Genomic DNA, 15,146 nt, shown 5'->3' with positions numbered 1-15,146 from the left:
ATAATAATAATAATAATAATTGATTGTTCAATACTGTATACTGTGATACCGTGAAACCGTGATATTTTCTGAGATGGTTATCATACCGTGAAAATCTCATACCAATACAACCCAACTTTGCGTTTTTTTTTTTTTTTTTGACTGACACAATGAATTAATCTTCCCTTTCCCTTCTACAGAATGAGGACGGAACAGTAAACAGGGACTTTAAAAAGACTAAGACGCGGGAACAAGTGACTGAGGCCTTCCAAGACTTCGTCAAAGGAAACAAGAACATCCTGGTAAGTCTGTGCTCATCTGTTTATGTGCTTTAGGGCCTTCTGGCAATTTTAAAGTCCCCTGTGGCACACAGAGAGGAAGCGAGTGACAGGTGGAGCTAAACTCTCTCATTTACCCCCCAGGGTGGTTTGTGAACCTAAGGGTTTCCTTTGTGTGGTGCAGCCCCTTCAGAGTTATAGATGTTTGAAAGCAGCGAAAGCTCACCTGCTGTCAGGGGAAACCACTTTTTATGATGCACACAAACTTGATTATATTACAGAGAAATACACACATGCAAATACACAGCGCTTTGCATAATGCAGTTGTTGACACATGACTGTATTCTTGTGACATTAAAGTCCTGTAAATGCAATCTTACTGGTTTAAATATTAATAGGATGTTTGCACCTAGCACAAAGAAATTATATTGCATGGCAGGATTCCCATGTTGTAACAGGGGTGTTTCCTTCAAGTTAAGCCTTATAGACAAACAGTTCCAAAGAACTTGTCCTTGGCATCCTGTGGAGCATTTATTTAACCCCATGTTTGTCCATAGCGTGTCCTGAAGCTTGATGTGCATCCTGATTCACTTACATGCTCTGTGATTCATCTGATAAATGTGCTTTAGATTTTACAGATAAACGTGCTTTTATTTCCACAATAAACAACATCTGATTTAAATGCTAAATTAATGTAATTATTTTGGCATGAATAAGAACAGAGCATAGTACTGTATGATCTGATTACAGTAACACTAATAATTCCAAGTGTGGACTCATCTGGTGACAATTAAAATGCTGGTTTAAATCTCTGTTTAGTATCCAAATATATACTTAATTCTTAATTTTAAAATGTTTTGTTTCTCTCTCTCTCTCTCTCTCTCTCTCTCTCTCTCATATATATACACAAACCCGATTCCAAAAAAGTTGGGACACTGTACAAATTGTGAATAAAAAAAGGAATGCAATAATTTACAAATCTCATGAACTTATATTTTATTCACAATAGAATATAGATAACATATTAAATGTTGAAAGTGAGACATTTTGAAATGTCATGCCAAATATTGGCTCATTTTGGATTTTTATGAGAGCTACACATTCCAAAAAAGTAGGGACAGGTAGCAATAAGAGGCCGTAAAAGCTAAATGTACATATAAGGAACAGCTGGAGGACCAATTTGCAACTTATTAGGTCAACTGGCAACATGATTGGATATAAAAAGAGCCTCTCAGAGTGGCAGTGTCTCTCAGAAGTCAAGATGGGCAGAGGATCACCAATTCCCCCAATGCTGCGGCGAAAAATAGTGGAGCAATATCAGAAAGGAGTTTCTCAGAGAAAAATTGCAAAGAGTTTGAAGTTATCATCATCTACAGTGCATAATATCATCCAAAGATTCAGAGAATCTGGAACAATCGCTGTGCGTAAAAGGTCAAGGCCGGAAAACCATACTGGATGCCCGTGATCTTCGGGCCCTTAGACGGCACTGCATCACATACAGGAATGCTACTGTAAATGGAAATCACAACATGGGCTCAGGAATACTTCCAGAAAACATTGTCGGTGAACACAATCCACCGTGCCATTCGCCGTTGCCGGCTAAAACTCTATAGGTCAAAAAAGAAGCCATATCTAAACATGATCCAGAAGCGCAGCCGTTTTCTCTGGGCCAAGGTTAATTTAAAATGGACTGTGGCAAAGTGGAAAACTGTTCTGTGGTCAGACGAATCAAAATTTGAAGTTCTTTTTGGAAAACTGGGACGCCATGTCATCCGGACTAAAGAGGACAAGGACAACCCAAGTTGTTATCAGCGCTCAGTTCAGAAGCCTGCATATCTGATGGTATGGGGTTGCATGAGTGTGTGTGGCATGGGCAGCTTACACATCTGGAAAGGCACCATCAATGCTGAAAGGTATATCCAAGTTCTAGAACATATGCTCCCATCCAGACGTCGTCTCTTTCAGGGAAGACCTTGCATTTTCCAACATGACAATGCCAGACCACATACTGCATCAATTACAACATCATGGCTGCGTAGAAGAAGGATCCGGGTACTGAAATGGCCAGCCTGCAGTCCAGATCTTTCACCCATAGAAAACATTTGGCGCATCATAAAGAGGAAGATGCGACAAAGAAGACCTAAGACAGTTGAGCAACTAGAAGCCTGTATTAGACAAGAATGGGACAACATTCCTATTCCTAAACTTGAGCAACTTGTCTCCTCAGTCCCCAGACGTTTGCAGACTGTTATAAAAAAGAAGAGGGGATGCCACACAGTGGTAAACATGGCCTTGTCCCAACTTTTTTGAGATGTGTTGATGCCATGAAATTTAAAATCAACTTATTTTTCCCTTAAAATTATACATTTTCTCAGTTTAAACATTTGATATGTCATCTATGTTGTATTCTGAATAAAATATTGAAATTTGAAACTTCCACATCATTGCATTCTGTTTTTATTCACAATTTGTACAGTGTCCCAACTATTTTGGAATCAGGTTTGTATATATATATATAAAACGTCAGAATAAGGTTCATTTATTGAACAACAAAGTTTTATTTCAATTTATCTATATTCATGTTCATTTATAAATAAAATATTGTTCTTTGTTAATGTCTGATACATACATTAAATAATGTTAATTTAAACAATTTTAAAGAATTTATTAGAATGTATAAAAATTAACATTAACCAATATTAAAAAATGCTGGAAAAGTTTTTTTTTTTTTTCAATATTACTTCACTATAGCAATTAACTGATGTTAACATATAGAATATTATTGTAAAGAGTTGCCACATTTAAATAACTCTTTAAAAAAAAGATATATATATATTTTTTTTACAAAATAATTAAAATATTTTTTTATACATGCATCCAATATGATACTGAACAAGTATTTGTGACACTACATTTGTGGGTATTTTTTATAGTTTTATAGTTGCTTATACTTTGTCTCTTTTCCCAAAGCATTCCTATCTGAACCGTCTGAAAGAGATCAGGGACACGTTGGAAGTTTCATCATTTTTCAAAACGCACGAGGTAAAAAGTCACTCTTTTGTTTATCATCTTAAGACACATTAGCTACACTAACAACCATGGAGGAATTAATAAATGCAACCTTTTACACACCCATGTGATAAGAACATGTGAAAATGTGGAAAATGTATAATACACAATAGCATCTATGCAAAGACCAGCTCTGAAATAATTATATCTGATTACATTGGATACTTGAAGCCAGAAGAGCAGCTTGTTTGCATGCCTTGCATTACACATCCTCTTCTAATGGACTTTAAAGACAAATACACTAGATGCACTTCATGCATCGGCAGTGTCAGAACATTGTTTTAATATAAGGAGGTAGAACAGGCTATGCAAACACCAAGCCTTGTTTATTCACATTAATAGATAACAAAAACAAACTGTATGCTGGAAAACAGGGCACAGTTATGCACAACTATCTGTTTAATAAGTGAGTGTATGTTTGCTGCACAAATATAATGGAAACAGGATCTTTGTGTCTGTTGTGTCATGTTTACGAGTGTATTTGTGACGAAACATTTAAAGATGCCACACACAATGAACAGACTCTGACATTTAAGGCATTTCCGTGTCGTGCAAGTGTAACTCTTCCCCTCTCTCGTGCTCAGGTGATTGGCAGTTCTCTATTATTTGTCCATGACAAACGGGAGCAGGCAAAAGTGTGGATGATAGACTTTGGGAAGACCACACCATTGCCGGAGGGGCAGGAGCTGAGCCACAGGGCCACCTGGGTGGAGGGTAACAGGGAAGACGGCTACCTCTACGGCCTGGACCACCTCATAGACATTATTTCCCATATGCTAGCTCCTAAACCCCACTAGAGTAAGAGGATTCGATCTTCTCTCCCTGCCCTCAGGCGGGCCGCCCGCACTACAGTTCAAGACCTCGCTGGGTTCCCCCTAAAGCTATCCTAACCGATCGCCCCGTCTCACCAAAAAAGACAACTGTAAAACTTAAAACAGAATACCAGGCGGAATGGCCTTTAAACGAGTGTGTATGTTTGTAAACTTGTAGATGCTGTACATATAGTGTAAATGCCAGTGTTTTAGTTCAGAACATGTGTGAATAGGATCTTTGCAGCTAGCGCTTTAACAAACAGGTGAATCTTAAAGCCACACACTCCCTTTATGTGCGTTCTTTTCAACATGCTTGTGTTATGGAAAAGTGTAAAGCACTTGCAGATGTGTTTTACTCATGATCGTCTTAATATTTTGGGGTTTTTTTTAGATGCTGCAGAAAAATGTAAAGAATTGGTTTTTTTTAATTCTCATCTAGGCACCACTTCTTATTTGAAACAAAAATCTAAATATTATATATATATATATATATATATATATATATATATATATATATATATATATATATATATATATAATGTTAAAGCCTAACAATCACATCAACAACTAGATGTTTATTGAGAGATATTTATATTTGTAGGATTCTAACAATATTCATTTTATAGTTTTTTACCCTGTTAAGATAATGTAAGTAGTGTTAAAATATGCCATTTATACTGAGTGCCTATATTAGAACAAATTAATGTATCCCATTTGGTGGATGGTCTTACGCTGTGCTTTTATACTTAAATTCTTCATATTGACATTCCTTAAATTCAGTCGCCATTTTTGTGCCCAAGTAGGGCTGGGTATCGATACAGATTCTCCAATTCGGTTACAGTTCACAAGCTCTCAATTCAAGTTCTCAACTTAAATCCGAATTAATACGATACTTATGTATTTGGGTATGCATTTCAGTTATATTGTCTAGTCTCTCTATGTTTTTGTTTCATTATAATGAATCCACTCGAGTCATTCGTTTTGGGAATGAGGCTAGAGGTCTGCGCAGAACCAGTTTTTCTGCTCACAAATTTTAAGTTTTGTCCCCCACATAGAGATCAGTCCCGTTCCAGTAAGATTCTGTCCCTCTTCGGTGTCGTAGACCATTTTTTTTTCTAATTCCCACACACAAGTATATGACGCTTAAGACCTCACCGTGTTGCATTTGTCGCTATAGAGCAGGGGTGCCCAACTCTGTTCCTGGAGATCTACCTACCTGCAAAGCTTAGCTCCAACCCTGATAAAACACACCTGAATTCAGATCTCCAGGAGCACTTGATAACTACAGACAGCTGTGTTGAGCAGGGCTGGAGCTGGACTCTGCAGGAAGGTAGATTTCCAGGAACAGGGTTGGGCACAGCTGCTATAGAAGGTATGCATTGACGTCACTTTCCTGCCAGAACACACCCCCTCAGCCGGACTGAGTGGCAAGAGAGCCTGCTGCATGACTGGATTTAATAGGGGAAACTGCGAAAATGTGAGTAAAACAAATGATTATCAGTTTAAACTAAAGGTTGGACTCAAAATAATGTTCCTTACAACTTACCAAAGATACAGTGATCCATGGATATTGACATGCAGCCAGGAATCATGTTTCCTGACATGCCTGACTTCGACGCCAGGGAAATACATAAAGCAAATTTGCCTGTGAATGCTTTATATAAATACAATATAGGTAGGTCTAAATCCGGGGGATCACTTATGTTATATAATATCGTCATAAAGTCCAGCCCTAAAACGTGTATAGTTTTTGTCAGTGTTTTTTTTTTTAAAACATCCAATTATGCAGAATATAATGTTAAATATTTAATTGACGAGTTTTTAATACAATATATAACAAGACAATATACAGGGTATGATTTTATCTCAACATTCAACATATTGACACAAAATGATAACTGCAAATGTCAGTCCAGTTGTTTCTGTGAATTGCAGCGATCTATTTTCTTCTCTTTTCTGTAGATTTCGTCAGTCTGTGAAAATATAGCTCCGATTTCTCGTCAAATCTATCTGTACATCTTTTTCCCGTTTTAGATGTGTTTTGTGTTGTTTTTGCGGCATTCACGCTGAAAACCAAACCTTTTTTCCACTCGGTGGGCGTAACCGCAGTTACTCCGGCTGACTGTGACGTCACGTGCATTCCCTCAATAGCCAAAAGGAAGATGCCTAGCTGTCATAAACTACCAAAAAAACATTGAGAGTTTCCAACTCTGTCCCTAAAAACTTTTTATTTTACTCAGTAGATATTGTGTATCTTCAAACAAAACTAAATTTGAGTAAATTTTATTTTTAGATATTTATATTTTCATGGAGTCCCATAAGTCAGGTGCCATGGGAATTCAGACCTCTAAATTGCGCACTATATGTTTTTGGAGATTTTTTTTTTAATTTTTGTGTACAACCCCACACCTTAATAGAAACATTTCTTGCCATCATTTGTATTGCATCACATTCAAAACCGGAAACAAAACAGACTACAAACTATGAAATATTGCTAACTATCATATTAAAAAATATGATTTTTTTTTTTTTTTTTTTGCTGTGTCAATTAAGATTAAGCAGCAGGGAGTTGATTTGGAGTGAGTCATTTCAGCAGAGCACAGTGCCATCTGTAGGACGGGAAGCGCAGTACAAATAATTGATCAAACAGCCACAAATGTAAAACGGTAAAATATTAATTGTCATCTTGGGATATTAAGAATCTACATTAGAACTGTTCAAATGAAGATCACAATTAATTGGAAAAAAATCAATATTTTTACCCAGCCCTATGCCCAAGTGCCCAAAATAATTGAGTGTCAAAGTTTTTTCTCAGGAAGTGGCTCCAGTTTAAAAAGATGTCAATACCCGCTTGCGGTATGTTTTCAAGTTCCCTGTTAACACACAGTCTGCACTTTTTTGTATTTGAAAAAAAATCTGTAAGGGCTGCAAACACCAACTGTCCTTAGAGTCACTATAATAAGGTTAAAATAAGAGCTTTTGTAAGAGCTACAATATTTTTTTATTAATAGAGACTGTGATCTTAATCTACACATCTGTTAACCAAAAATGTCAAGCATTCCACGCAAGTTCAAACATAGCAGATTGTCACAAGAGCCTTAAGAAATGTTGTTCTTCCTTTGAAAAGTGCCTGAGGGCGCTGCTTGATGCAGCGCCTCCGAATGTTGACTCGCCACTCTTCAGAGCGCATCATGTTTGAGAGAGGTGATTGTTGTTTGCATGACTATTTGCCATGCAAATTAACCATCCCTGCATACCCCCAAACAATGAGATAATGCTCAAAGCAAAATATCGCTGGAGATAAAAACTAATTTGTTGGTCAGTATGGAAACCATGTGCTGACACCAGCATAAACGCAATCAGTGATTAGTCGTTGTTGATTTAGCCCGAGGCGAGGAACACCTAGGGCAGACCTACGGGTCAGGACGTCAACGCCACGCACTCCAGTCACATAGTAAAGGCAGAAGGGTTATTGAGAGGTCTCAAACCAAATGTCACCACACTGTTTTTTTTACCCATCATATATTTGTGACGAGATTTTGCTGTTGTTAAATGACCTTTTACGAATGCAAAAGGAACAGAGAGGACAAAAGGTGGAGTGGAAACTTTTCTCAAATCCTGCAGCCACAGTTCCCTAAACATGATTAAAATGGATCGCAAAAAATGAAATGGGTCAAATTATAGCTGCTGCAAGTAATCTTTTTTAATAGGCCTTACCACACATAAACTTTACAACCTGACAGTCAGATATCACTAAAATATATATATAATATAATAAAACACTTGCTATGAAAAATAGATTGTAATACATGGCTACTTTTAAAAAGCTGACATGAAACATTCTTCTTGCCATCATAATGGTGTTACGGCGTGTACCACAAGATGTGTGACACTAAACTGAAACCTAACCTGAAAAATGAAAGAAAAAGTTGACTTGTTTGGAAACTAAAGTAATTTTTGCATTTGTTGGCATTAAAAAAATGCTTACAGCAGCTTTAATCAGGTCTATTCACCCCAAATTGCATTTTTCTGAACTAAATCTTAAGGCCAGATGTACTTTCTCCCTACACAAGCTAAAACATGGAAGTAGGGCTTCCCCTGCTGTTTATGGTGCTGAATTACAGAGAACAAACAAAACTGACCAAGTCCTCCTTCTTGCCCTTGATGTTCATGCCATATTTGTGAGGTGTCAAAAATTGTGGGAATTTCTAGTGGTGTCATACGCATACTCATATTTATATTTTACGTTTTGTTACATTTTGCACAAGAACACTAAATGTAGCTGCATTGTTGTTGTATTTTCTTCTCTTGTTTGTTTGGCTTTACCTCTCATATCTTGGTGATGTAGTGGTTCACTGTAATATAAGCTAAGCTCATTGCTGTGTAAAAAAAATGTGCAAATGTCTTTAGAGTGTGCTCTGTCTCTTTAAAAAATAAATCTCTGCAACCAGTGACATTTGACCCTGTTGCATGTATGTTTAACACAAGGAACATTTTCACACTATCAAAATTCTATGAACTATGAACTAAATATCTGTGCTGTGGTCCAAAACCTTTATCTATGTTTTAGGAAACTTAAGATCTTGTGTCTATATCTTGCTGTACACTTGCCATGTTAATGCAGCAATTACATAATTATGCTTGGTTGTACAATTTTACTGGAGAATATGAACAACTTAAACATGGTTTGGCTTTTCTTTATCTGGTGATAGAGATTTTAACAAGTTTGATAAATAATTGAATAACATAGTTAAACGTAATCTTAAAATTCGGTCATCATTTACTCACCCTCAAGTTGTTCCAAATCTGTATGAAAATATATTCTTTTGTGTTCAGCAGAAGAAAGAAATTCATACTGGTTTGGAACAACTTGACGGTGAATAAATGATGACTGAATTTTCCTTTTTGGATGAACTATCCCTTTCAATCCTTTTCATATTGTACATTGTTATTCTATGATTATAAGATTCACTTGTAGAATTTAAAATGACAGATTTTAGCATTTAATGATTTATTTTTAGACAAGATAAATTAAAGCTTTATGCCTTTGCAGGAAATAAATACTGATGTAGTCTGATGAGGTAATATTCAATGTAAGTAATCATTCCTGGATTGTCAAACGGAAATCTAAATTTCCAGCGCCAATATTTATATGAATAAAAAAGATAAGTTATATGATTTACAAACACCTCAAAGGTCTTCTTAAAGGGGACCTATTATGCCCTTTTTCAAATTCTTGTTTTTGGGGACTTCTAGAATAGGTTTTTATGCTTGAAAAAAAAACATCCCCCCCCCCCCCCCCCCCCACATATTTTATATCGTTGCAGCACCTCTCCTCCCACTCTGTCTGTAACGCTCTGTTTAGTTTCTGTGTCTATGGAGCCCCTCCTTCTGAAAAGCACAATGTGCTCTGATTGGTCGGCTTGACCAGTGTGCTGTGATTGGTCAACAGCTTTGAGCGTGTTTCGGAAATGTCACACCTCTTACCTTATCTATAAAATGTCACATCTCTTACCTTTCAACACACTGCTAAAGCAACTCAACCAGGCCTTGAACCATTTTTGCATATGCCTTGGGCAATAATTATTTCAATTAGGAATATTGTGACATGTATGTTCCTGGAAGAAAACTCTAAAGGTGATGATACACAGGGCAACTTTTTGGGCAATGCTATCATCAACGGGCAACCAGATGAGACACGGGGCCAACGACTGATCTAAAGTATCCAGATAGAAATCTGTTGCCCATTCTCAATGGGAAAGTGCCCAAGCAACATTGGCCGGTAACATTGCTCAAAAAAGTTGCCTCGTGTATAACCACCAAGAAAATAATTAATGTTGAAAATGTAAAAAAAGAATAATATGACCCCTTTTAAACAAACTGATATGCTGGAAATAACTCTAAAGGATTAAAGCAAGTTCTTTTCTTTCAAAGTGAACAGTTGCCACCTAGTGTCACTCTAGTTTAACGTACTGACATGGTCTAAAGCCTATTCAAAATGATGCATACTTTTTCCCCCACAGTATTTCCTCTTGTACTCACTGTATATGCACTCAGTCAAAATTGTTGTTCAGTCAGTGGTTACATATTTCTGGCATCCATCTATCCTAACCTGATCAGATGTAGGCTATTGGTCTATGGTGCAGCAGAGGGTACACAAAAAAACTATTTTTATCTGATGGCATAAATAGTGGAGGTTAAGCAGCTTATTTTGCATTTTCTTCTCTTGAATAAACTGGACTACCTTATTTAGTCATACTTGGACTGATTCACACCACTGGCAGTGAGCCTCAGAAATATTAGCCTGGGGAGCAGGGAGCTTGGAGTGAGGCCACGTTCAAGAGTCAGGAAGCCAACCGCCCACCAGCCTCACACACACAACTATACTAATAAAAGGACCATACAGCAAAAACATTCAAGTATGAAGCCCTTGACCCATGGCAGTACTCTTCCCACAAAGCACTGACATCAGAAAGCACGGTGCTAAAAAATAAATGTAGTAATACAAGTCAAACTTCAGAGCAGCAGCTCAGAGAGGAAAAGATTACAAGACACTAGAAGTTTGGCAAATCTTTAGTCATAATTCAGAGAGAGTATAGACTATTCTCTGCATTTAAGAAGTGAATACTGTCTTACTGATAAGGCCTTTAGGTTTAACATAAGAGGCAAATTATTTATTGAAATAGAGCGTTTTATAGTCAAATGCATTCACCTGCTGCATTGAATCATGATTGATACACAGAACATGGGGCCAATCAATGAAGAGCTTTAATAAGTTCTACACATTAAACTAATCAATAGAATGTGACACAAGCATACACTATTACGTACGAATGGACAGATAGTCTGGTAGTAAATTAATATTTAATTATTAATATTTAAATAATTAAATATTGTCTACATTACTGACTGGGATAGCAGCTAAGAAAAAACAGCCCCTTAGAGAGTAGCCTAGAAAAAATTTTGCCTGGCGATAAGACCAACGCTGCAACAACAATAACAATACTAATGCATTATTAATAATCAGCAATAACTTTCTCTCTTCCAGCACTTACCTGTGTCTTACCTGTACCTTGTTCTTTCTATGTTTTCGGTGTCTTGGGGACTCTTAGCGATCAACCAAAAGGATCACGTTCTCCATAACAATCCGAAGCCATTTTTACTCCAGTCAGTTACCGTTTGAGCCCATAGATGGCGCCATACTGACGTTAATATGAAAAGACAGCACGGAGTGACGTGAGAAAAATGAACCTAGTACTGGTGAGATTGGCGGTCATTTATAAAGCGTTTGCCCAAATGAGCGCCATGATTATTCAGAATATTTGACAGCTGAAAACGACGATTAAAGGGTTAGTTCACCCAAAAATGAAAATTCTGTCATAATTACTCACCCTCGTGTTGTTCCAAACCGACGAGAATACATTTTGTGCGCAAAACAACAACAACAACAAAAAAAAACCGGATGCATTGTGCTGCTCACGTGTACAGCGTCAGCCAATACTGAGTCGCATTTGGACGTAAACACGGAAGCGCTACACTGTGCAGGGAAGAGATTTTATTATTGTTTTATCGTTATTTATCGCTATTTTTGTTTGTTTTTGCGCACCAAAAAGTATTCTCGTCACTTCATAAAATTAAGGTTGAAGCACTGTAGTCATGTGGACTATTTTAATGATGTCTTATACCTTTTTGGACCTTGACAGTGGTAATTAAATTGCTGTATATGTTGAACTCTCGGATTTCATAAAAAATATCTTAATTTGTGTTCTGAAGATGAATGAAGGTCTTACGGGTGTGGAATGACATGAGGGTGAGTAATTAATGACAGAATTTTCATTTTTGGGTGAACTAACCCTTTAACCCATCACAAGTGAGTATTCCAGTGGGCCTATATAAATATGTGTGATCATTTCAATTTATTATAGATATTGTAGTATATTGATTCAATTTGTTACATTTGGATGTTTTACTACAATACCAGTCAAAAGTTTGGAAACATTACTATTTTTAATGTTTTTGAACAAAGTCTCTTATGCTCATTAAGGCTGCATTTATTTCATAATAAATACAGAAAAAACAATAATATTGTGAAATATTATTACAATTTAAAATTATGGTTTTCTATTTTTAATATACTTTAAAATATAATTTATTTCTGTGATGCAAAGCTGAATTGTCAGCATCATTACTCCAGTCTTCAGTGTCACATGATCCTTCAGAAATCATTGTAATATGCTGATTTATTATCAGTGTTGGAAACAGTTGTGCTGCTTAATATTATTTTATAACGTGTGATACTTTTACAGGATTCTTTGATGAATAAAAAGTTAAAAAATATCAGCATTTATTTAAAATAGAAATCTTTTGCAACAATACACTACCGTTCAAATGTTTGGGGTCAGTAATTTTTTTTTTCTTTCTTTTTTTTTGAAATAAATTAATACTTTTATTCAGCACGGATGTGTTCAATTGATAAAAAGTGATAGTAAAGATTTATATTGTTAGAAAAGATTTATATTTTGAATAATTGCTGTTCTTTTTAACCTTTTATTCATCAGTGAATCCTGAAAAAAGTATCACATATTCCAAAAAAATATTAAGCAACACAACTATTTTCAACATTGATAATAACTGAGTATCAAATCAGCATATTACAATGATTTCTGAAGGATCATGTGACACTGAAGACTGGAGTAATGATGCTGAAAATTCAGCTTTGCATCACAGAAATAAATTATATTTTAAAGTATATTAAAATAGAAAACCATCATTTTAAATTGTAATAATATTTCAGAATATTATTGTTTTTTCTGTATTTATTATAAAATAAATGCAGCCTTAATGAGCATAAGAGACTTTGTTCAAAAACATTAAAATAGTACTGTTTCCAAACTTTTGACTGGTAGTGTATACCTACAATGTATTTTTATTTTGGGCAGTTGTGGCCTAATGGTTAAAGAGTCGGTCTTGTAACCCGAAGGCCACAGGTTCGAGTCTCTGGTAGGAAATGTAGGTGGGGCAGTGAATAAACAGCGCTCTCTTCCACTCTCATTACCCACAACTGAGGTGCCATTGAGCAAGGCACATAACCCCCAATCGCTCCCTGGGCGCTGCAGCAAAAACGGCAGTCCACTGCTCCGGGTGTGTGTGACATATTCTGAGCATGGGACACCATACTTGGCTACACGTCACTTTCACTTCAATTTCACTTTTTATTTTAAGTATAGGCTGAGTGTAGTTGTGTCCTTTGTATGGAAAAGTTGCAATATAATGTTTAGTTTAGTTCCCTATGGACTTCAGTGGAATGTTCTGAAGAAAAGGTACCATTTGTTTATCTTTGTGGTGTCATAGTTACAGTGGGAATTGCATCTCCTGCATTCCTCGGCAGCCAGCCAAGACAGTCTGGGAATGAGAGGTTTCAGTAGTTGGCATGTTAGTTTCTGTCAGCATACATCCAGAACATGATGTCATCTGTTATTTCATAAGCCTTATATTAAAAAAGATAGGAAAATATGAAATACATAAACAACCGTTTATAAATGTTGGCACTGAAATGTTTGTTTGGCTGACTTCGTGGTACTCAGTGGACATGACATGAGTGATTGAAAGTATTACTGGTATATTTGTGTGGGTGTATCCTGTGGATACAAAGAAACTGAAAGGACCGATCACTATTATACTTAGGCTATAATAGCCTACATTGTTATACATCCAATATTATTACAGCTGTTTTGAGTTTTCATTTTTCTTCATGTAGTGAGCAGCTGGAGAATGAGTGCTAATCTAAGAGCGCCATCTGCTGGGTCTTCAAGTAATAACAAAAGTCTTTTCTTTCAACAGCTAGGAAGATATTGTATACAACAATTAAAAGACAAAAAATAGGTTTATTAAACATGTGCAACATTTTTTACATTTTGTGCAAATATGAATATAAATCCACAAACAGTACATTAACAAAATCATATTTGTGGCTTTCAGACAAGGCTAGTAATAAAAGCCTAAATTCAATTTATTTATCATCTGTGACAAAATGAGTCGCAATAAGCAAATTTTGAGTTATTTTCACAATCTCTTTTAAAAAATAAACCTTAAATATGATGTATGATTTGTTGACTGAGAAAAATGACTGAGCTACACCTTTTTGAAATCGAGTCAGCAATTTTGAGAAAAATCGAGTTCATTTTCTAAAGGTTCCAAAACAAAATCACCTACCAACCATACCTTAAAATCCCTGTTAATATAACCTAATCTCGTCAAAACCAAATATCTATAGGAACATATATATATATTCAACTTTTTTTTCAATATTTTACGTAAATATTTTAAAGTACTGTAATTCTGTTTATGTGTAGGCCTATATCAGGATTGTTGTGTGAGCGCTTCGGATCTGTCAGTCCACACGAGTAAGATCATTTGTTTACATCAGCATTAGTTTGAAAATCACATTTCATTGGTTCAGATTCATGCCATCAAAAATTTGCTATGAATATTCACAAAGTTGGAATGATGCGCTTTAAAGGTGCCCTAGAACTTCTTTTTAAAAGATGTAATATAAGTCTAAGGTGTCCCCTGAATGTGTCTGTGAAGTTTCAGCTCAAAATACCCCATAGATTTTTTTTAATTAATTTTTTTAACTGCCTATTTTGGGGCATCATTAACTATGCACCAATATATAGGTTGCGGCCCCTTTAATTCTCGTGCTCCCCCGCCCCCGGAGCTCGCGTTTGCCTTGAACAGCATAAACACAGTTTACACAGCTAATATAACCCTCAAAATGGATCTTTACAAGATGTTCGTCATGCATGCTGCATTCATACATCGGATCATGTGAGTATAGTATTTATTTGGATGTATTACATTTGATTCTGAATGAGTTTGAGGCTATGCTCTGTGGCTAAAGTTAACATTACACACTGTTGGAGAGATTTATAAAGAATGAAGTTGTGTTTGTGAATTATACAGACTGCAAGTGTTTAAAAATAAAAATAGCGACGGCTCTCTCGTCTCC

At 36.1% G+C, this 15,146-nt stretch overlaps 1 protein-coding gene and 1 long non-coding RNA gene across 3 annotated transcripts in view; one reads left to right on the top strand and one right to left on the bottom strand.

Moving 5' to 3' along the window:
* Positions 1-8,592, top strand: part of itpkb (inositol-trisphosphate 3-kinase B) — a 35,026-nt gene extending 26,434 nt beyond the window's left edge. The window contains exons 5-7 of the mRNA XM_048207442.1: positions 180-281; positions 3,228-3,299; positions 3,911-8,592. Coding sequence (XP_048063399.1) covers positions 180-281; positions 3,228-3,299; positions 3,911-4,123 — 387 coding nt within the window. The 3' untranslated portion in view covers positions 4,124-8,592. The remainder of the gene's footprint in view (positions 1-179; positions 282-3,227; positions 3,300-3,910) is intronic.
* Positions 1-11,578, bottom strand: part of LOC125278347 — a 38,148-nt gene extending 26,570 nt beyond the window's left edge. The window contains exons 1-2 of one of the 2 annotated variants that reach the window (XR_007187120.1): positions 11,530-11,578; positions 11,194-11,340 (exon numbers count right to left, since the gene is read on the bottom strand). This is a non-coding gene — a long non-coding RNA (uncharacterized LOC125278347). Of the gene's footprint in view, positions 1-11,193; positions 11,479-11,529 lie in introns of those variants that run through there. The other variant, XR_007187121.1, reaches the window with a different exon arrangement.
* Between the last annotated feature and the right edge of the window lie 3,568 nt (positions 11,579-15,146).

The sequence above is a fragment of the Megalobrama amblycephala genome, linkage group LG11 (genome assembly GCF_018812025.1).
Source record: "Megalobrama amblycephala isolate DHTTF-2021 linkage group LG11, ASM1881202v1, whole genome shotgun sequence".
NCBI lineage: Eukaryota > Metazoa > Chordata > Actinopteri > Cypriniformes > Xenocyprididae > Megalobrama > Megalobrama amblycephala.
This window is presented reverse-complemented; position numbering and strand designations above follow the sequence as displayed.